This window comes from Plutella xylostella, chromosome 7 (genome assembly GCF_932276165.1).
Source record: "Plutella xylostella chromosome 7, ilPluXylo3.1, whole genome shotgun sequence".
NCBI classification, from domain to species: domain Eukaryota; kingdom Metazoa; phylum Arthropoda; class Insecta; order Lepidoptera; family Plutellidae; genus Plutella; species Plutella xylostella.
In genome coordinates, this window is record NC_063987.1 from 3,681,789 (window position 1) to 3,705,487 (window position 23,699).

At 37.0% G+C, this 23,699-nt stretch overlaps 2 protein-coding genes across 12 annotated transcripts in view; one reads left to right on the forward strand and one right to left on the reverse strand.

Annotated features, from left to right (window-relative positions):
• Positions 1–23,699, forward strand: part of LOC105382662 (tight junction protein ZO-1) — an 82,046-nt gene that overhangs the window by 14,530 nt on the left and 43,817 nt on the right. For 9 of the 11 annotated variants that reach the window (XR_007266490.1, XR_007266491.1, XM_048622225.1 and 6 more), the window contains exon 3: positions 19,719–19,854. Coding sequence is in view for 9 of the 11 variants with exons in the window: in XM_048622225.1 (XP_048478182.1) it covers positions 19,719–19,854 (136 nt within the window). In the remaining 2 variants the exon portion in view is untranslated. Of the gene's footprint in view, positions 1–18,577; positions 18,788–19,718; positions 19,855–22,208; positions 22,950–23,699 lie in introns of those variants that run through there. The other 2 variants (XM_048622224.1, XM_048622226.1) reach the window with 2 other exon arrangements.
• Positions 20,505–21,590, reverse strand: LOC105382641 (thioredoxin domain-containing protein 12). Its single transcript, XM_038106877.2, has 3 exons — positions 21,045–21,590; positions 20,683–20,833; positions 20,505–20,593 (listed from the first exon to the last, which is right to left on the reverse strand). The coding sequence occupies exons 1-3, from the start codon at positions 21,383–21,385 to the stop codon at positions 20,579–20,581; spliced, it is 507 nt and encodes a 168-aa protein (XP_037962805.1). The 5' UTR covers positions 21,386–21,590; the 3' UTR covers positions 20,505–20,578.

Genomic DNA, 23,699 nt, shown 5'->3' on the forward strand with positions numbered 1-23,699 from the left:
GATGGTTATATGCATATATATCACCATTTTATTGTAATTCGCATTGCAAATGCAAAATGATGTCAACATACACCCACTTTTATGATCATGATTCGTCATAATAACTACTAACCTTAAAAATAAACTGCGCATCGGAAAAGCTCCTCTTAAAGATAAAATATATCGGTTAATCTGGCAATTATTGAGGATAATCGTCGTATCCATACAAATATACCTTTTCAGTGAGAGTTCGTTGGCAACCGGCCGACCCGGCTTCAGTCGAGGAGGAGCGCCGCGGCGTCGACCCGACGCTTACAAATTTAGAACTTCAACATTCGAAATTTAAATAAATAGAACACGACTTTATTTTTTTAAGTATGTCTCTTGCCCTTATTTTCGACCAGTGATATTTTTTGCTGTACAAAATAAGTTTTAAAATCATTTTGGTGGTTTGCAAAACAAAATTGTGTTTCGTCAACAGTGAAAGTGTAAAGAGTGGCTGTCAAAGTGCTAAAGTGGGATTATGTCTAAAAGTGGACGAGTGCGACACGTTTTTCAAACACTTAAAAACATAATATAGCTCCTTACAAATAAATAAATAAATAAGTAGGTACTAAAAAGTTAGCCCGCGGCCAGGTAGGTAAAGTTTAAAAGTTAAAAAGCAGAAATAGTCACAACGAGGATGAAACCGTTGATTTTTATGTCATGATCATGAACTCATGGACGTAAATGTGCCCATGCATGCAATGAACTGTGTCGAAACCGAACTCTGTAAAACATAATAAGTACAATACAACAACCACAATAAGTATATTACGCTACCAACATTTAGGTACTTATAAATGAAGTTTAAATGAGGACAGTAGGTTTGCGCCAATTAATCTTATAGCTCGGATAACTACGACAGACTATCCTTAGATTAAACTAGATCTCTAGACTTAGATTTAGGTACATGACTTCGCTATTAAAAGGTCGCAGTCTCGGCCTAGCCTAGATATGCTTTTGAAGTTATTATATGCTATACCTAACTATATCTAAAATATACTAGGTAGTAAGTACCTACATACTCGCGTTTGTCATAAGTCATAACCACCCTTTTTAACCGAATTCGAAATAAAGAGGAGGTTCTCAATATTGTCTGTATGTTTTTATGTACATATGTTTATCTATATCTTCGCTAGTTATGGATTAAACTCGAGTGAAATCACATTATTAATTAAATCACCAAAAAAGTACTAAAAAAGACTCATTGGAATCCAGAGAATTATGAATTCACGTCTTCACGGCACGATTAGATACAAAAAGGACCAACCTTATAACACCTATACTTATTTTACATTAGGTGTTGTCTAGTGCAATCGTTAATTTAGGAACGGCTCCGGCAGTCTATAACAATATAGCATTAATTATTCTGTGTTAGAATTAAGTAGGATGAACATTACTTAGGTACACTGTAATGATAATGGGGCTAATTGCCACAGTGGGTTAGGCCCTTTATTCGCTCAATTCGTTTAAAACGTTGTTGGCAGCACGAAAAGCTTTGTCTGCCTTTGATAGAGATACTTAGTGACAACTTCTCCATAGTCGGTTAGAGCATAACCAGGTATTAGTGGTTGACTTTTGAGCCTTTTGACACATCTGTCAAGAATTTTATATGGAGATGACGTATAATTGATCAACCTATCCCTGGTTATGATCTGGAGAAAAAAGCTAAGAGACGATTTTTTTATGAGTGGTCAACTTTAACCATAAGTCACGTTGCGTGTCTGTGAACTGATGGGTCAGACAAGTTCTTGTGAAGAATGAAGACCAATAACACGTAAATGTAGCGCGGACGTGTGGGACGCCCTCCGTTCTGCTGTTTTGATTTTATGACTAGGTACCTAGTGCTCGGTGAGTAAAGCCAGTAAAGAAAGACTAGGGATTTGCAAGTACCTTCGTATGTATTTGAAATATTTTCTCCAGTATACTGTGATATAGTGCGACTTGCGACATACTCTCTGGAGTAAATTGGTGTTGTGTACTAGGCATGCGCTGCAATAGCAATGTTGACTCACATATCTATTTGTTTCATATGGTAATTGGGATGTCGCCGGATGCATGTATTGCAGTAGAGAAAACTGACTCTATGAGAGGCCTATATGTCTATCTTTGTATATGTACACTGTAACATACAGGGTGTAAAGTAATTATTAGTGGTAAGTAATAACGTTGGAAGCTTCAGCTTCATAAAGCCGGGGCCCATAGCCCATAGAGCTATTTCGTAGACGGACTCGAGCCAAACATTTATTCATAAAGATGTTTTATTATTAATATTTTATTCATAAAGCACAAGAAAAAATGAACAATTTTAACTGATTGAAATTTTTTACAACTTTCTTTCGGGCAAACGTTTATTACCGATCCCTTTAAGACACGCAATACCTACTTAGTTCTAATAAACAGATAAGCTTCGGATGAAGTGGTGAAGCATACTAGCTTTCCGATATATATAATTATGTATATGAATCAGTAGAGAAAGGGCCTAAATTTGGACGCACGCACATTCAAACATCTTAAATACTAGAACACAAACACTCGAGATATTTCGGTCACTTCCTGAGAGTAAAATTAAACTTTCATATTTTATTCGCGTCTGAACAGACCGCCAGACTGAAATCATTAAAACTATATTAGTCCGTAACTTTATGGCTGAACAGTTACGCTCGAATAACTGATATTTCCACCTGACTGCGAGGGTTATGTTTTGTATATTTTTATTTATCTATCTTACTTTCATTAAAAAAAAACGTTTGGGATGACGCGCTGAGACACCCCTATTCGGCTTACTATGTAACTTATGTAACACCCTGTATCTGGTAAGAGAAAATATCTCACATGTCAATCCATGCGAGTATAACGGAATTAAGTTGAGTATTTGTCTTTCCTTTCCCCACACTGTCGGGGTATTAAATAGTTAAACTAGCAGCTAGGAGCCGACAGAACGATAACAATAAATCTGTCAATAAAAATAAACTGCTGACTTGGGAACTGAGAAATGGAAGCGACTTTGATCATTGTTTCTCGGCGTACTGCTTTCTCACATATCATTCTGTATATCGGTGGTATTGTTTTCAAATAGAGTATTTAATGAATTTCATAGTAATTATAGTACAGACTACAGTCTAAAAGTCATAAAAAATGAAGAGTGCGATTTTGCAATGAATTTTAAATAAAAATAAACAATTAGTTACGTTAGGATCCATAATGTCCGTTTTCGTTAGTTTATAGATGGACTGTAGTTTGATAAAATATTTTGAGAAGAGTTCCTCTTAACCTAATTAAATCGGGAACCGATACAGCTGATTAAATCTTCTCGCCATGCCGTATTGACTGAGACACCCATTAGTAACATCAAACAGTTCTTATCAGTGACCGGTTCAGTGGCTCTGATTCCCACGGGACATCACTAGCTGGATCATTAGCGGAAGTGCATAGAGCAAGAAAATAAATAGATCATTTATCATTTGTTCATCATCGACTTAGTACTATCAGTAGGAAGGTATTATTATTGAAAGTACCTACTATCCGTTATCCAGTGTTATGATGATGATGACGATGATGATGTGTATTATAGATATTTATCATATTCTAAACTGAATACTTAGTAGGCTTCAAACTATAGGCATACACATACTTACAGCCAAATGATCACTTGATCCTAACTTTTTATTGTTTGACGATGTTATTTATCGGGATAAATAGACTGGTAATACTATTCGCCATTGGAACCGTAGCTACTTCAAGAACTTACTCTGATACATTTTTGCTATACTTAGGTACTAACAAACTGATGAAATGATAATTATTAATTCCACCATAAAGTCCCATAAAATAAATCCCCGGAAAAGATAGACCTACAGAAAGCTTTAGTTTAAAATTCATTTAACATGACGCGTCTGAAGCAACATGTAAATTTTAATGAACTAATTACAGTTTACCCCTAATATAAAAATAAAGATCCTTACTAATTAACAGCGCGTTCTCCTTCCATCCTATTTTTTACCGTTAGAGTGTGTCCTCTTGTGTTTAGGTATAAACAATATTTTAATACGTTCTAGATGGAGTGTCAGTGCAAAAAAAACGTATAGCGATAAGGCCGCCTATTGTGCTTACTCCTTTTGTTATTTAATGTATGTTGTGTGTTTTGTTCAATAAAGTTATATTGTATTGTATTGTCTCTACAAGTGAAACCCAACTACTACGACTGAGCTTTTGAAATTTAGTAATTTTTTTAAATTAATGTTTGTCATTATATTGAACTTAAAACGGGTACTCCCGAGTCCGCGTTGTTCTATGCTTAAAACGGTTAGACAGTAAATAACAGTGCGGACACTTTTTGTATTTTGTGACACACCATCTTATTCGTATTTCGTCAATCTACCCTAGGGCTGGTACACTTGTCAAAAATTAATAATGCACATGCAGATATTCACACATGGATCATTAAATCGTAAGAGCCTTAAAAAAAACACTTGCATTTTGCACCTTGTCCGAAATAAATAGGAGTCAATATCATGTGTCACATAATCGAAAACAACCGATCTGTCAAAGATTTCTATGCGCATTATCAATTTTGGAGCACTGTACTAGTTATTATTCTGTGCCTAGGGACACATGTTGTGTGTGTATTGGTCCGGAGCCGTGGTTGTGATGGGTCCAGTGGCGGATTAACGTATAAGCACGACAAGCACGTGCTTGGGGCCCCGGGCCTCCAGGGGCCCCCATCCTCTGCTGCTGTTTCATTCTATACCTACATTTTATTCATCCACAATATGTTCGATGTAATGAGTTTTCTCTGATTAAAGGGCCTCGCCACACGCGAAAGTATCACCATAGTTTTGCCCGCGCAGGCCGGCTTGTACTGTACATGGAATACTGTGCGAATGGGTAAAACTGTACCTATACCGCGCCAAGGCGTTCGAAATTTTAATAATTTTGCCATTCATTAGTCTTCTCTTAGACCCTTGAGTAGTTTAACATGTGAATGATTTTTTCAATTTTACAGCATTTTTTTTATAAACTTCAATTGTGTACGGTTTTATTTTTCGGAATAGCAGCCCCCGTATTTTGTAACTTTTTGAGAGTTAGCAACCGGTGATAATTGATATCAACTTAGAGACTTATTAACCGAAAACACCAAAAATCTTAGTGAAAGAAATATGCAAGAAGCCTACCAATATATCCTTACATTCAACATAAACGTTTGTGAAATCAGATAAGTCAGTAAAAAGTTATTAATTAATAATGCTCTAAATTGTCAGCCATTTTATACCAACCAACCCCACTCGGAGTTACATAATACGGGGGCAGGTAGGTAACTAGACTTTTTTTAGTGAAAAAATTCTAGTTGTTGCAAACATTGAAAATATACCAGTAGAAGAAATGATTCCCCATTGGGAAACATTGTTTCCAGTTTCCACGCCGACTATTTTGACAAAAATGAGGCTTGCGCGAAGTCCCTCTCTATAATCCTCCAAAATTTAAATTCAATATAAACTATTTTTGATATAGAATTGATGATGCCAAAAATAGTCGTAAACAGTCGTGTTTGCCAAAAAAATAGTCGTATCATACTTTCGGAGTTAGAGCTATACTTTATGTCTCTCTGTCTCTCTAGAACAAACGGTAAGGCCTATCGACTTGGTTAAGGTCTCAAAAAATAGTCGTGAAATAGTCGTAATGACATGCCAAATTTCAGAAATAGTCGTCAAAAGATAACAGAGATATAAAGGTACTTTTGCTGCAGCCCTGCCCCCGTATTATGTAACTCCGTGTGAGGTTGATTGTTATAAAATGGCTGTCAACTTAGAGCATTATTAATTAATAACTTTTTACTGACTAATCCGATTTCAAAAATATATTATTAGGCTTCTTGCATATTTTTATCATTAAGATTGGTTGTGTTTTCGGTTAATAAGTCTCTAAGTTGATACCAATTATCACCGGTTGGTAACGCCCAAAAAGTTACATAATACAGGGGCTGGTAGAGGATTATAGCTGGAGGTTTTGAAAATATCCAATATATTTGAAACTATTAGGTCCTTACATATGAAATTGGCGTTTTCTATAGGAGGAACATAAAGTCGTTTTTTTTTTAAATGAAATATATTAAATTAATCAAAGTACCTATGTACCATTGCTTTGTATGCACTTTTGCCATCTCATAGGTAGTTCATTGATCCCTTTACTAAAAAAACCATTCGGGCGGGAATCAATAAAATCTTTGAAGGCGGTTTGGACTGCCCCATCGGAGTTGATTTTTTTTCCTTGCAAGTAGTTATCCAAATTGCGAAAAAAATGGTAATCTGTTGGAGCAAGGTCCGGAGAGTACGGTGGATGTCTAAGACATTCTAATTGAAGCTCCTCTAATTTGGTAGCCGTCTGTTGTGCAGTGTGTGGTCTAGCGATGTCCTGAAGCAGCAGTGGCCTAGAGCGATTGACCAGCCTCGGTTGTTTAGCAGCTAGCTTTTCCATCATGGTTTGCAGTTGCTGACAATAGATATCTGCCGTAATCGTCTGGCCAGATTTAAGAAAGCTGTAGTGAACGACACCGGCACTAGTCCACCAAACACTTACAAGCAACTTTTTTTTAGTCAATTTTCGTTTAGGGCAGGATTTGGCTGGTTCGCCAGGGTTCAGCCATTGCGATGAGCGCTTCCGATTATCGTAGAGGATCCACTTTTCATCACAGGTAATGATTCGATTTAAAATTCCTTCATTATTGTGCCGGTTGAGTAACGTAACGCAGCAGTCGACGCGCGTTTGTCGGTTTGCTTCACTCAATTCATGAGGTACCCACCTTTCAAGCTTTTTCACCTTCCCAATTTGCTTCAAGTGGATTAGAATAGTTTTATCACTAACACCGGAGCCTGCAGCTAACTCGGACGTGGTTTGCGATGGATCCGCTTCCACAATAGCCTTCAATTCTTCATTATCAACTTTGGTCTCCGGCCGTCCACGAGGCTTGTTCTGCAGGTCGAAATTTCCAGAACGAAAACGTTGGAACCAAAAACGCACTGTGTTTTCTTTTGCGACACCGTCACCATACACATCATTAATCATTCGAGCCGTTTCTGCAGCACTGGGGCCACGGTGGAACTCATACTCGTAAATAACTCGATATTTCAAGTTTTCCATTTTGTAAACAGAGTGACACAAAGAAAAAAACAAATGAATTAGGGGGTTTGAAACACAAATGCATGAGTAAATAGCTGTATGAATTTGAATTTGGAATTCCTAACCATAAAGGTAATATTTGAGATCAAAGTGGCCAGTACGACAAAACGCCAATTTCATATACCTCGTTTACATTCAGCCGAAGTGAGCAGGGAAGTGGGCAGGGAATGGGGCAGGGAAATGGGCAGGGCAGTGTGTAAACGCGATACTTCTCATGCCGCTGACATTGCCACTCGCGCTGCCCTGCACTCCCCTAAATGGCGGTTTTTTGTGCGGAAGTCAAAGGACCGGCAGCGCGAGCGGCAGTGCGTGTTTACATTCAGCTCCGACGCTCAGTACTCGCCGAGCGCCTGGAGGAGAAGGGCATGATAAACAACTCATACTTACTGGTAGAATTAGTAGGTATATGCATTAAAAAAATAGTTAAGTAGGTTGGTTGATAATTAGTTAGTTAGTAGTACTTATAAAGTTCTATTTCGATGGATAGATATCATCCACCATCGTCTACGACGAAAATTATTTTTTGTATTCGATATCTTTTTAAACATCGAACATAACTTATGTATTGCATAAAGAGACAGCGCGGCCGCTGTAATTATTTCGACGTCTGCCATTGCCGACACTTGAAAGTGAAGTGAGTGGTAGGGCAGTATGTAAACACACACTCCTCTCAATCCTGCCACAGGAGTATTTAGGGAATTATTGCCGGCAGCGTGAGGGGCAGCGGCAGGGGCTGAATGTAAATGAGGCAATATGTAAGGACCTAGGTAATACTATGAATATCGGTTTGAATTATGTCTCAAAAGATAGTCGTGAAATAGACGCTCCTATTTATTATAATTTTAAGCTTGACAAAAGCTCTTAAACAATAATAATATATCAAATTCATCATTCTATTGAGTTTCAATTTTGGGGGATTATAGCTGGAGGGACGTCTTGCGCGTACTTAACTGTGCCCTGTGATAGCTCGGCGTGCCTGCGCAGTTGTAACTGTGGTGATACTTGCGCGTGTCGTAGGTCTTTAAGGCAAGCAAATTTTTAAAAAAATGTTTTACATCCTTTTTTATAGAAATGTTATAGGACGTTTTAGCAATTGAACTGTTTTGTCACTCTTTGTCAAGGAACAAATTGTTCTAAATTAGAGGCCTACACAGGCTTTGTGCTTAGGGCCCCCGATGCTCTTAATCCGCCACTGGATGGGTCATTTCATTTTTTGCGTCGCCGCGTGACTGAGGCTTTTTTGTCGCATTAGGCGAGGGCGACCAGTTTATTTTGAGCTATACATATTTGGGGATTGCCATGATATGGATGGGAAATTTTGTCTTACGATTTTTTTTCGAGAGAAGTTGGCTTCACACTAGATAGCTGGAAGCACGCTGTTTATATTATTATGTTGACTAATATTTATAACGGAATATCAATGTTTTTCATGTAGGTAGGTATCTCATCATCACGACCCATTACGTCCCCACTGCTGGGGCACGGGTCTCCTTCCAATGAAGGAAGAGTTTAGGCCTAGTAGGTATCTAACTATAATTAATTACTAGGTACCTGTATTATGACTGTATTCATGCCGGAAAACTAAACTTATGGTAGGTAGTCTAAGTACAGCATGAAATGTAGTGTAGACGTAGAGGTAGTAAACAAACGATTTAACCACCTCTAGCAAGTAGGTAGTGGTAGTCTTTTAGGTAGCCAACACAAGCGTTTGTCAAACAACTTCTCACAGGCTGCCAAGATTGCCGAGACAAGTCACGGCGAAGTCAATGTTCTATGACTCACGCTCACGAATCATTGAGTAACACTCGGTTTCATTAAAACATTTATTTTACTGGCTTATCTTTAAGAATTCAATTTGCTAAAACACTGACTACCGTTGTGTGATGTTGATATTATCTCTCATTTTTTGTGATCTTCGGCAAAATTTAAGAAAAACCTTAAAATTGGCGTACTTATTGTCCATAAATAGGTTGGTAGGTATATACTACCTATATTCACAAACCTCATTAAAGAACTCTGACTTATTCTTATTATGAACCTTAGTTTCTTTAACCGTATAATAAAGGATTTCATACGCATAATGATTTCTTGATTGCTATCCGTAAATAATAGAAGAATTCTAAAGAAATTCTTAAAGCACTTAACATTCTTTACCGTGTGTGAAAGGGCACACCTACGCGATGTTAAGGGAAGAGTTTTTTTCTTAAGACCACACACGAAAATATACACAGGGTATGATATCTGAAGATAGCCTTTCTATGCATACATATTTATGTCGTAGGATAATGTGATAAATCGTTTTCTCCACAAAATATTTATTGCAAAGATTTCAAAACTACGAATTAGTCAATGGTGAGAAATGCTCCATTTTATCTTAGCTCATTTTATCAGTTTGCGCTAAAGGAAGGAGACGCAATATCTCTAGGATTTTCGCGAAAACTGGAGTAAGTAATTATCAAATCCTCCTACGATATGCTTATAATTATTATACATAACACTGTCATAATTATTATATGCGCTTATTATCATAAATATAATGGAGAATCCCGTTCTCTTCTCCATTAATGAAATTTCGATAAAAAATACCTACATAGTTGAAGTAATATTCATAAACAGTTAAGTACCAATGTCTCAGCCAATACTTAATTAGTAAGTATGTAATTCTATGAACATAGTAAGTTGGTATTATACGTAGGCTTTACTTTGTGATTCAAACTGTGAGTTACCATGGCCAGGCGCAGCTTAGCCAAGTGGGTTCTTCATTGGTCTTGCATACTAATTGCCGTAAACCAATAGTCTCAAGCTTACGATGCGTCAAGTTAAACATAGGATAAATATTTAACTAGATGTAAAAGTACCTATATGCCTTAAAAAACATAACTTGTAAAATAAGACAAGTCCCGCAATTCAACCTTAAAAAGTTGTGAGATCCACGTTATATCCAGTGGTTTATTCTGTCTTAACCCAACAGCCAAACACTATCTTGTAGTGACCATATATTATCAATATTAATAATCGATAATTTAAGGTCATTAAACTCAATCTAAGCGAATACCAGATATTAAGTAAATTATGGCATTATAAGATTATTTACGTACCTATTTATCTTATCAGTATCTACACTATCTACTATCAAACTAAAATTTGTATTAATGGTCTAATTTTTTTATGAAATAGTAGTGTAAGGAGGTAGGTCGGAGGCGAGTTGAAAGACGAACGGTTGATGCTGAACTAAACGTATATTGTATAAAAGTATGAGAGAGTATACATATGTGTTAGTAAAGGTTACATGTAGGTATTATAATATAGTTGATATAGTCTTACTTACACACTACACCTCCCACGGAAGGGGAAAAAAAAAGAACTTTATATTATGTGTTCTTTTTTTTTTTTATTACACATACATTTATGTTTATATATTGTAGTACACATGTTATGAATATTATTAATTAAAATCTTTAGACAAGTAATATCCCTGATTAAAATATAATTATTAACTTTTATATAGTTTAGTCCTATTCTTATGTACTATTGATATTTTACCATCCTTTATTAACTCTACATTGGGCGATAAATCTCTGATTACAGTATATGGTTCCGTCCATGGGCTATCAAATTTGCTACAATTTTCTTTCTTAATTACTATTAAATCATTTGGCTTATAAACTACAGACTTACTATTTTTATCGTATACATTTTTCCTTACAGTTTTACTAAATATAAGGTTATCACGAGCTTCTTTCTGTGAAATCTGAAGCCTATATTTTAGTTCTTTAGGGTAGTCGTCACAAGTATATAATGGATCTATTGTACCATTTGACAAATTACTAGGTAAAATACATTTTTTTCCATAAACAAGCTCAAAAGGTGTAAACTTTGTTTCTGTATGAACAGAAGTGTTGTACGAAAAACACCAGAACGGCAACCAATTACTCCACGACTCGGGGTGATTGTCAGTTTGTATTCTTAAATATGCTCCTAAATTTTTATGTGAGTTCTCCAAAGCGCCAATTGATTGGTGGTGATATGCTGTTGACTGTAGCTTAGTTATGTTTAAAAGTGTACATACCTCAGCCATCGTAGAAGAGAGGAATTCCGTTCCTCTGTCTGTTGCGATTTCTGTTGGTATTCCGTAAGATAATATGAAGCTGTTAACAAAAGCCTGTGCTACCTCAGAAGTACTTTTTGTCAAAAGTGGAACTGCCTGAACAAATTTTGATAATTCGCATTGCATAGTTAAAATGTATCTATACCCTTTATGATCCTGATCTAGCGGTCCTACTACATCTAAAAATATTTTTTCCATTGCGGTGTGCGCGGTAGTTGTGATTGTCATTGGTTCTTTAACGTAAGTGGAATGTTTTTGTCTCTGACACTTATCACAACGACTTACAAAGTTATTTATGTCGCGTTCTAATCCAGGCCAATAATAGTATTTCCTAATTTTATTAAACATCCGCCTTATACCTGCGTGCCCACTGGTTGGTAATAAGTGGAAGTCGTTCAAAATAACCCGCTGGTCGTCTTTATCGTCAATCCTTTGAATTCCTTGCAGAACGAATAATCGTGGACCATTCCACTCACTTGTTTTCTTTATTTCTTTAGCCAATGTTTCTATAAATATACTACTTTCTTTATTCTTTATACAATATATTGCTTGAACAGAACATTTTTTACAAAATTCCTCAAGTTCCTTCACAAATACGGCTCGCGTGAATTGTGAATGCGAACATGGGTTTATATAAATTACTTTCTTTGACGGTACATACATTAATATATTTTGATAACTTCTTTCCGTAATTAAATTGTCTTTTATTAATTTATTTAGTTTCTCTTCATTTATAAAACTCAATTCTACAGACTCCTTCGGTTTATTATTAATTCCTATTACTCTTGGTTGGTCTGTAGAAACAGTATAGTCCGAAGGGACGTAATGAGTAGTATTTTCGTCATTATTTATAGTAAGTTTTCTCGCTTGTGCTCTAGTCATTACATTCATCACGCTTTCATTCATCTCTTTCAGCTCATTTGAAGTCAATCTTATACGGGATAGTGCATCTGCTGGTGCATTGTCCTTGCCTTTTACATATTCTACGGTGAAATTATATTCTTCCAACTGCAAACGAAATTTAGTTAGCCTACTGCTAGGGTCTTTCATACTAAACAAATAAACAAGTGGTTTATGATCCGTAATTACTTTAAAATGTTTGCCTAAAAGATATGGTCTAAAATACTTGATGGACCAAACTATCGCGAGCAATTCCTTTTCTATTGTCGGATAATTTGTTTCAGCTTTATTAAGTCCTCTGCTTGTGTACGCTACTGGCCTACCATTTTTGTTTGACAATACTCCAGCTATGGCATAGCCAGAAGCATCTGTTTGTAATTGAAACTCATTAGCGTCTGAAAAATCAGGGTACTGTAGTACAGGTGGAGACAATAGTGCGTTCCGAAGTTTCTCAAATGAATTTTGGCATTGAGTGTCCCATATAAAAGGTTGATCTTTTCGACATAATTTATTAAGAGGGTAGGCTATTTCTGCGAAATTTGATATGAATTTTCTGTAATAATTACTAAAAGCTACGAATCTTTTTACTTCGTCTAAATTTTTGGGAATGGGATATTCAGCCATAACTTTAATTTTACTTGGGTCTGGTAAAATTCCATCTGCAGTAATAACATGTCCAAGATATAAAATTTCTCTTTTTAGAAAATCGCATTTTTGTGGGTTTAATTTTAGGTTAACTTTTCTCAATCGACTAAATACATCAAATAAATTTTTATTATGGTCATCCAAACTTCGGCCAAAAACTATGAGGTCATCTAAATAGACAAAACATTTGTCAAATGCTAGGCCTGACATTGCAATATTTATCATGCGCGAAAATGCATTAGGGCTGGTTTTTAACCCCATTGGCATTCTTTTCATCTGATATTGCCCTGAACAAGTATTGGCATTATTTTCTTCATTTATTGAATTTACATTTGGTTTCGTGACTTGACACTGTGGCGTACAAAAAGCTGTATATTTCCTACTTTCTTCGGAGAGTTCCATCTGATAATACCCAGAAAATAAGTCTAGATGTGAGTAGTAAATTGCACCCGAAAGAGAGTCAAAAATTTCCGAGATGTTGGGTAAGGGGAATTTGTCATCTTTTATTCTTTCGTTAACTTTCCTATAATCAATAACTAGTCGCCATTTAATTTTACAATCACTAACATTTTTCTTCGGCACTAGTAATATCGGACTTGACCACTCACTTTGAGATGGTTCAATTATTCCGTCTTTTAACATTTCAGTGATTTGCCTGTTGATTTCAGCCTTATGGGCTTGGGGTAATCTATATGGTTTACTAAATGCCGGTTCTACGTTAGGTTTTAATTGAATTGATTGTTGACAAATATCCGTTGCGGTCAATTTATCCCCCGACAAATGAAATATGTCAGCAAATTTCGCACATATATTTTCTATAGCTCTCTGCTCTTCTTGGTTTAGATGTCCTAATTTAATTTGCGGCAGTAATTTTTTTACTCTATCTGCATTATTTCCACTGCTACCAAATTGAAATATGTAATAATCACTTAGCTTGTGTATTTCTGGCTCTAATGAATGTAGAGATAGTTCTGTTTCCGTTGTATTTAAAACTTGAATGGGTATTTTTCCATTAGTTGGCCTAACTATTGAACCTGCTATATAAATTCCATCGCATATCTGTTGGGTACACACCATACAATCCTCAGACATACTTGTCTTGATAAAATAAACAGATTCCGATCGCGCTGGGATTAAATAATTATAATCATGAAAGTCATGACTAACTCTTAACACCGGCATAGTGATGTTTATGTTATCCGTTCCAATTAAGGTTAACGTATTGGTGTTGTAATCTAAAATTGATCTGTACTTCTCTAAAAAGTCGCTACCTAATATTCCTGCTGTGACACATGGTATGGTGTCAAATACGAAGAACTTATGTTGAAAACAATGTCCATTTATTTCTAGTTGAATAAAAACATATCCAATAGCCTGTATTGTGCCGCCGATACCATTTATGCAAGACCGTTCCTTAATAAACTCGATGTTATGTTCCAATAAATGTTTACATTTTATAGCCGATAATGACGCACCCGTATCAATTAGCCATGCATAATCTTTTCCATTTAGGGCGAGGTTCGTAAATAGGGTACTGCTACAAGAAAATATTACTTCATTATTCTCGAAAAAACTGAATTGTTTCCGATGATTGCTCACGCTGTTCCTCCGGTGTGTTATGAGAGTCGTCACTCATCATATTGACATGATTCCCATTGTCATAGTTCCATGGCCTGCCAAAATAATTAGAGTTATTACCTGGATAGCGCTGCTGGTAGTAGGCACCTCCCCGGTGCTGCTGGTAGCCCCCGCGGCCGCGCCCTGGGCCGCGCTGCTGGCCCGGGTGTCCGCGCGGCGGGCCCATGTACCCGCGCTGCGGCGGTTGCCCACGGTTGTACCCTCTCTGGTTTGTAAATACGCGTCCTCTGTAATTCCTAGAAGGTGGGTTATTATTACTCATACCCATGATATCTCCAGAAGATGACACTTCTTCATCTTGAGCTGCTTGTATCGCATCCTGAAGTGAGCTGAAATTACGTGCAGCAATTATTGTGCTTAACCGTCGGTTCCTCAAACCGTCGGAAAATCGTTTAATTGCCATCTTTTCGTTCAACGGCCGTAATATGGCATAGTGATCTGAATTTCCGTCAGCTTGAGAAACCGTGAGATCCGCAAAAAGTTCTGTAATTTCCTTTCCGTATTCACTAACAGATAGTTCGTTTTGCCTAATATTCTGGAGTTTACACTGTATTGCCGTTGCTGATTTTTTCGGTAATAATAGACTTTTCATATCCAGTAACAAAGCTGACACACTTGTGTAATTTGACTCCATCTTAAGTTTAGCCGTTTGCGATAGTCGACTTTTAAGCACAAATTGTATCAAATTAGTTTTACATTCTTGTTTTGACAAAATAGTGTTGTAATAATCAATTCCATCAATCAATTGTTTCGTATTATTCTCCTGATCTGTCATTATGGGTAATAAGGTCAAAGCGGTTTTTAAATTAAAAGTCTCCATAATTGCAGTTTCACAACATAAACTCTTAACGTCCTCAAATAAAGACTCAAACTTCGTTGAAATATTTGTAATTAAACACAATTCCTCCTTACTTATCTGACCTAACTTGCACTCCTCGCTAAAATCGTCAATTAAAGTATTATATTCCGATAACAAAATATTGGCTTCCTCTAATTTTTTCGTTAAAATAGAACCATGCCTTCGCTTTGCCCCTATCTTTATTAAATATGTACGAATATCTTTTAGTTTATCATATACTCTGTTCAAGTTACATGCCATTAAATAAGATTTTCCAATACAAGTATTAATTAACTAACTGGTTACATATTATTAAGAATTAATAAGTATGATGAATAATTATGGGGGTGGGTAATACCTTCGTAATTAAATGTATAATAATTAACTTACATACGCAATCTGACAGTCCTTAAAAAATCTTCCTGTTTAATCACTTTCAACTTTCAATCACTATATTGCCCATATTATTATGTTCACAATTATTATTTATTTTCGTAACACTGAACTTTAACACTCAAACCGCTTCTGCTTGGCCCAACCTCCTCGTCTGGAGCGCGTGAGCACGCGCGCGGCGCTCGATCTTCCCGTTGATGCAGTCGTTCACGTACTTTGCCAGAAAAAATGCTCCCAGAACTGCTAGCACGAACATCAGCCAGTACAAGTAATCGTTGGTCTTCGCAACGTGACCCATCAAATTTTCATTGTGCTGGATTATCTTGTTTGAATATCCTATTTGAGTGAGGATATCTTGACGATTTAGGTCCTCTACGGGAGGCCTCATTGTAGTTGCAGTGTTCCCCATTTATATAATTTACACAACACAATGTACGATAGTATACCACGAAGACACTATATTTTTAATGCTTCAACAATTTTTACTAGCCGACCGCATTAGGCCCGTCTCGAATGGCGAGGGTCGCCATGTAAGGAGGTAGGTCGGAGGCGAGTTGAAAGACGAACGGTTGATGCTGAACTAAACGTATATTGTATAAAAGTATGAGAGAGTATACATATGTGTTAGTAAAGGTTACATGTAGGTATTATAATATAGTTGATATAGTCTTACTTACACACTACAGTAGGTTTATCCGAAACCAGTTGGACCAGAAAGCAAAGGGTTACCCATTTCCTATTTAAATACTTATTGTGATATTTAAGATTATTACGGAAGTACTTACTAACTTCATTTTAATTACTTAGGTAAACTTTTTTATAAAGAGGGTTATCGTGGTTTCTTAATGATATTTAGTAATTAACTAGTTGTTAAGCTTGTAAAACAACAATAGAAACTAGTCAAAGTGAATGTTCTACCTAATGACGTTAGCGTATCGTCGTCGGCCCTTCCCTTTATGAGTCACGGTTCCATTGAACAAAAAGGGAACTAGAAATCCTGAGGGAACAAACATTCCTTCACATTTTTAGGTAGGTAGTAGTAGGTTGTTGGTTTTAATACAAGGAAACCTTTTGGAGCGCAAGTTTGTCGTTGGATTGATAAGCTGGTGAGGATTTGTCATGAATAAAGTACCTCTAAGTAGTTGTTATAAGTAGTAGTACTGATACCGAAACGGATAAATATATTTTATAAGGTTCCGTAGAAGAAAATTGGTTTATAACTATACTTGGATGTTTTTGATTTTGGTAGAACCGATACTAATTGCCATTTAGGTGCCACCAATAGCTGCGGGTTCCTAGCAGATAGAAGATATTTGATATGATAACATATCACGATTTGTTTACATGCCGCTTTCTAATTGAGGTAAATTTACAAACATCAACGAAAACTGCAAGACGTTACAATTTCTGCTATCATGTAGGACGTGTTAAATTGTTGATGGTGTTTATTACAAAAACGAATAAGTTTAACTTATCATTATAATGGTGTGTTACAAAAACAACGTTTTATCTATTTAATAACGACATTTACTATAACTTGTAAAAACTTAGAAGACAAAAATAATAGATTAGATACACTGTTCATATAGGAGCATAATCCACGATCAATCAATCATAGTTAATTAAATCAAAATCGACAAAAAATCACAGTGTCAACAAATTATAGTGCCACAATCTTATCTGTTCCGGTGGTCAAAATGTGCAACAACGAGACGTCATTGTCAAACGTCATTTCATACTCTGTGCGTTATTTGAGTTGTCAATTTCTGCGAATAAGCTGACGCTACGTTATTTAATTTGTTTTGTGATTTTCTGGGTGAAATACTGCCAAAAACGCTGTAATGTGATGCAAGAAAAGTAGTACTATATATATTGGCTTTTATGCAGGAAGAATAACGTATTCAGGCGCCTTTAATTCCGTTTGAAAAATTGGAAGAACGAGTTGCAGCGGCTACAGGTTAGTGTTGCCAAATATGACGAATAATTTTACCCATATATACTCCATGTAATTTTATGAAATATTTTCCCGAGAGGCCCGTGCCCCAGCAGTGGGGACGGGATGGGTCGTGGTACTCGTGATGAAAAGTATGTAATCTTTATTTTTCTTTGATTACAGGTGTGAGGACGTGACATGATACTTTAAATCTTAGGCAGTATACCAAGAAGAATTTCGCGCACCTGCAGCGATTTTAGACGAAATAATGATGATTTATGACAAGTCATTGTTTTCCCAACTTATCAAGAGTTGGCTGAAAGAAATTGCTTTTTAGCAATTAGCCTTTGGAAGGAGACCCGTGCCCCAGCAGTGGGGACGTGATGGGTCGAGATGATGATGATGATGATGAATTAGCCTTTGCACACTGTCTGAATTTCTTTTAATTGTATGCTTTTGTTTCTTGTTACTTTAGAAAATGTAAAATAAAGTGTTCAAAAATAATAATTAATTAATAGTTTTTTTATGTCTATCTATCTAACGATTCTCACGACCCACATATATTACCTATACCATTGTAATCTAGATTTAATCTCCTATATCAGAAGCAGAACATAATCAGAACTAATTTTATTTCTGTTCGCCGTGGACAAATTTTCCATACAACAAATGTCGTTTGATGATATATTATATCCACTTTCATTTACTATCGACCCTATATTTTGATTTATCTATACGTATGAATGTATTAAATTTTGCCTATTTCTGGTTTAAAATTATAACAATAGGTAATGGCAGAAATGCATTGTCGTTTAAACCAGAAATAGGCAAAATTTAATCGATGGCATCACTGGATTCCATGACAGCGACGTCGCCACCGGAACAGATAAGATTGTGGCACTATACTAGCTGAAAGGGTAAAAAAGTTTTCGATTTCGAACAAAAAAAAGAACGCGATAGTTTTTTTTTCCCGCGCAATGCCATCGGTTTTGGACATCGGCCCATTCAGCCAGCCGGAGTGGAGTGATTCCAGCGACTCCTTGGAGCCATCCCCTTTGCCTCAGCTGGGATATTTCGTGCCAGTGCGATGCAAGTGCGACCGGACGACGCAACACGTGTGTCGGAGAAGAAAAAGGTACTTAAAGACCTAATTGCCTTTTTTGTGGTTACGTACGTTGAGTTAAGTAACTACGTCCTTACTCCTTGCCTACTACGTAGGAACCGTACCGTTACCGCTAAATTTGATCTAGATGGTCTATAATTATCTAGATCAAATGATGATGGGCACCAATATATGGAAGCTGGGACCAGCACCAAACCAATAGAAATGAGTGATACGTCGTTGAAAAGGTATTTTTTTGCAGAATATGAATAACGGAAGCGCTAGTCTTGATTTACTGTCCAATTTAGAATAATCGTACCTTGAAAGTTTTTATATTTTATTTCTGTAATTTTAATGTTTTTGTTAGTTTTTCACATTCATTTTTAATTTTTATAACAAAATGATCATATTTCATATAATATTATATTTGTTTATTTTCTCAGTAAATAAAACCAGTTGAAAGTAATTTCCTCAATTTCAATAATACGTGTTTACGTGTATTACGCCCTAAATGTCATCAGAAGAGAGAGTGCAATGCCATAGAAAAATACTTCCTTCCGACGAATATATTTCAAAATGCACAAATGTCCCCCTCGAAATACACAAGTCATTATTCCGAGCTCATTGACCATTCTCCTTGGGCCACATAATCACAAATCGCGGCCTCCTTCATCTTCCTCGCGTTACACTAGTAATTATTCCGAGCTCAACCTCCTTGGGCAACATACTCACACATCGCGGCCTCCTTCGTCCTCCTCACACAACTCATTATTCCGAGCTCTACCATCCTCTTTTGGCCACAAACTTTTACATTGTGGCCTCCTTCGTCCTCCTCGCTAACGCCAGTAATTATTCCGAGCTCAACTATCCTCCTTGGGCCACAAACTCACACGCTGCGGCCTCCTTCGTCCTCCTAGCTAACAAAAGTAATTATTCCGATCTCAACCACCCTCTTCCTCCACAGAGAGTCTCCCCGGTCGCGTCGCTCCGTGTCGCAATGCTCGTGCAGCAGCATGTCGCGTCGCTCGTCGGCCGCTGCGTCGCCGCTGCCGCCGCTCAACAACACCGTCGAGATGTACGTCGAGCCCGTCGTCGAACACGTAAGTTTAATCGACAGCGACAGAATCATGTTTCAACGTCCGACCGAAAAATGTGATGTTATAAGGGAGAGCGGTGGTAGCTCTGTCGGGTAAGCGCCCGCTTCTCACGCGGTAGATGCGGTTTCGAATCCCGGCGCTGACATGTATCAATGAGTTCTTTGAATTTAAGTACAATGTATACCATCGCTCTTACTAGGAAAACATCGTAAGGATATCTAGATTTAGCACATCTAGATAAAATATGCCATCTAGATAAAATATGAACCTGCATATCTAGATTTAGCACATCTAGATAAAATATGTGAACCCATCAACCCGCAGTGGACCAGCGTGCTGGGAAATGGTCCAGGCTTAGGAAGGCAGTTTAGACCTTGGGGATATGCACAATGGTTCCAATTCGAGAGCGCCTGGTGCAGGTACCTACAACCCCACAGAGAATAGAAAAGGTGGAAATGTGTAAAGTGCACAGTGCATAATCAGATACGCGCTCAGTATCATACCTATGTTTCATCATAATAGGTCTAGCTTTTCAAAAGTTAGTTATGCGTTACGTTGGGTATTTGATATTTTTCAGCCTTTATTGATAACACTGTCCGTTTTCAACTTTAATGTAAGTACTGATACTTACATGTAAAATAAAAGTCTGAAAGTATTTTAAAAACTGAAGTAGGTACTGTTTTTATTTTGAAAGTGCTTTTCCGATCCAGCTCTTATCCAACGAATACTATGATTTCTGGTTCTACAAAACGAAAATACAGACTTTAGATAGGTACGTCAATTCAAGAATTCCTTACAGTATAACCTGGTAGAAAATACAGTTGTTCATACATCGAACCGCTCGTTCTTATATTTTTCAAGGGCCTTTTTCATGGATTGTGCAATTTGTTCCGGTCTGCTGTAGAAATATTTGTGTTGATTGCTACCGTTTTCATTATAAATGTCCTGATCTATTAATCCTTCTGGTGAAAGAAACAGGATTCTGAAAAGTAAATAAATTTGATGTAATAACTTCCTGGATCATCCTGAATTGCCTATTATCCAATTTCTCGTGATCTGATTGACACGATCAATAAAAATCAATAGCAGGATCCACACCACAGGACTCATCAGTATACATATTTTCAGCCGTTTATTATGAATTCTTATCTTATCATGATTACAACGGTTCAGTATGGTTCTACAAATCTCACCTAGGTACGTAGTTTCCATCAGGAGCATAACTAGGAGTTTTGGGTGCCTCTGCTCCTTCTTCAAGATTGATCATCACGAAATGTTTGCTCAACGTCTGTATCTCCTGTGAGCCGGCGATTTTTGGCTTCAGGTTCTTGCAAGCCGGACACAGCGGCTTGTAGATAATGATCATGGCTGGCATCTTGTGGTTCGCAGCCATCTGTACTCCAGACTCCAGGGATCCAGCCCATATGTAGTTGTTGCCAAATCCATTGTCTTTGCCGGTAGCAGTCGGAGCCAAACACTTCACCTTGTCGAAAACCAATGCAAAACAGATTCTGGCAAAACTTCCCGCTGACATCTTTTTTGGGAAACGTTTGGTTGTTAGACTTTGTAGGGTATTGCACGCTATGGGTGGTTGGTGAAAAGTTAGAAGCTTATTAACATGTTATATGGATTGCATCTCGATTTATTTTTCGAGAGGAATGTTGTTGTTGAGGAATGCTGACCAAAAATTCGGCATTATGTGACTTTTGATGATTTGTTTGTTGTTTGTTGTGTGACTTGAGTTGACTTTACTCTAGATGACACTGACAAGATAAATGCTACTAGATCATAGACATTTTTGAGGATGATCAATTTCGTTTCAGGAAAGTTCTATTGAAATAAAATATTATTATCACTTTACTAAAAAATGTTTACAGCTACAGCGCCATCTATTAACTACAGTCGAAAGCACTCAGTACAGACGGCCTCCAACCGCTAACCCACAAGTCCCACAAGTTGTGGGCCACAACCACGCGCGTCGATCTACAATTCTACAGTCGAGTGGTGAACATGCTCAAACGCTGCTGGTGCAGTATTTCAACTTGGTATTCACAGATGTCGTTAGTAGGTAGTTGGGCTGATAGCTTTTGTATTCTATACCGGCATTTCTTCACATACCGTACCGTACTGCTAATCTGGATTCATGGATGTTTTGGTGTACCGTAGGTGGAAATGCGAAATTTATAATCATACACGGATTAAAAAAAAATATCAACATAATATTTTGTATGTGAGTTTATTGTTTCTGGCTGGAATCTATCTCCAATTACCACAATGACATCACCAGCCATATAGGGTACCTAGTGGTACATTTGGATACATGTTCTCGTGAGTTATGCCCTGTTACGATGACCGTAAATGTCAACATAATAGAGCGACAAAACTTTTTAAAGTTAGTGATGTGTATCGGCGCGTGCTACATGCGTCTATGCGTGTTTTCCCTCATTTTCGAATAGCTGCGCCGATGCATCGCCTCGTCTCGCTTCACATACCCTATTGGAAAAAATCACCGACAGATAAAACTATGCTAATTAAAACTGTGTGCGTGGATTCATCTCTGCATCAGTCATACGCGTAACGCATCTCACACAGTAACATCACCGTCGACCATTCGGACGTAGTCAAACAAAAACCAATCAAACACGAGGGATCTAGAGATTTAAATATTGATCACAATATTTATCTACTAGAAATACCTCTTTGTAACATTTAAATAAATACAAGAGAATCAGTAGCTTATTTTTTTAATAAAAATAATTTCTACTCTCAATTTGTAAATTATACAAGATTGTGTGAAAAGTGCTGAATAGTTATAAACGGAACCGTCTCATTTCGCGCGTTCTTATTTTTTTTTAAACTGTGCAGTGAGTTTAGTGGCTTGGATAATTTTTTTTGAGCCTATGTGGTGAACAATGAATACTTATTCGAAGAAAGGGCGTAACAGGAGCATCTATGGGACAGTGCGGTCCGTGGTGCCTTCTCGGGCGACCCCCATCGCTACCATCGAGGACATCCTGTATTCACCTCCGTACTTCTACCACATACCGCCTCCGCCGTCCACCCTCAACACTTATCCTGGAAGAAAAAGGCGAAAACGGGTTAGTCTAACTAATTGATATGGTTGTATTTCTTGTATTTACATACATCATAAACAGGGCTGTCGATCATGCACATGATAGGTTTTAAAATAAGTACTTATATTATTTAATTATACATTACATAGACTTTGAACTTCCTAACTAGCAACAAGTGAAATTAATATTTTTATTTGAATCGTCTGTCCCAGCCGGGATTCGATGCCTTGGGAAGTTGGCCACTGTAGTTCACGAGCATACCTAATAAATAAATCAAATCAATTACGTTTACTGCTGATCATATAAGTCACTACTTTATACGTTATGTAGAATGATGCCGTGAAGAACAGAACATCGTAAATTAATTTCCTTCTTCTCATTTCGTTTAATTATAAAGTTCATGAATAAAATTGATAAAAACATAAATTTCTTGTGTTCATGTCATGTGTTTGACACTTGTCATAGATTTGCTAGGCTCTAGGCCTCTAGACAAAACCGGACTATATTATTCGGATTTAATAAATGTAACAAGACCTAAACTTGTTTTATCGTAAATCATAATCATGAATGGGCGGTTCTCTTATCAATTTTATTGAAATATCAAATATCCAGGCCAGGCTGGCACGTGTGAGATAACAATAATACAAAACCTGAAACAGTTATTATTCGGTCATCCATTCCTGCGAATTTACTGAAAGTTTACGTTAAGTCCGATTATGACGTAATTTCATCAGGAGTCAGGACCTCATAAATGTTCAACTTTGGTTGTAACCT

Bases quoted from the DNA above. Each gene is read 5' to 3' on its own strand.
- LOC105382641 (XM_038106877.2), bottom strand. From the start codon at position 21,385: ATGTCAGCGGGAAGTTTTGCCAGAATCTGTTTTGCATTGGTTTTCGAC. The intron at 20,834-21,044 runs GTGAGATTTGTA...TTTACTTTTCAG, and splicing joins GATGGAAACTACGTACCTAG to AATCCTGTTTCTTTCACCAG.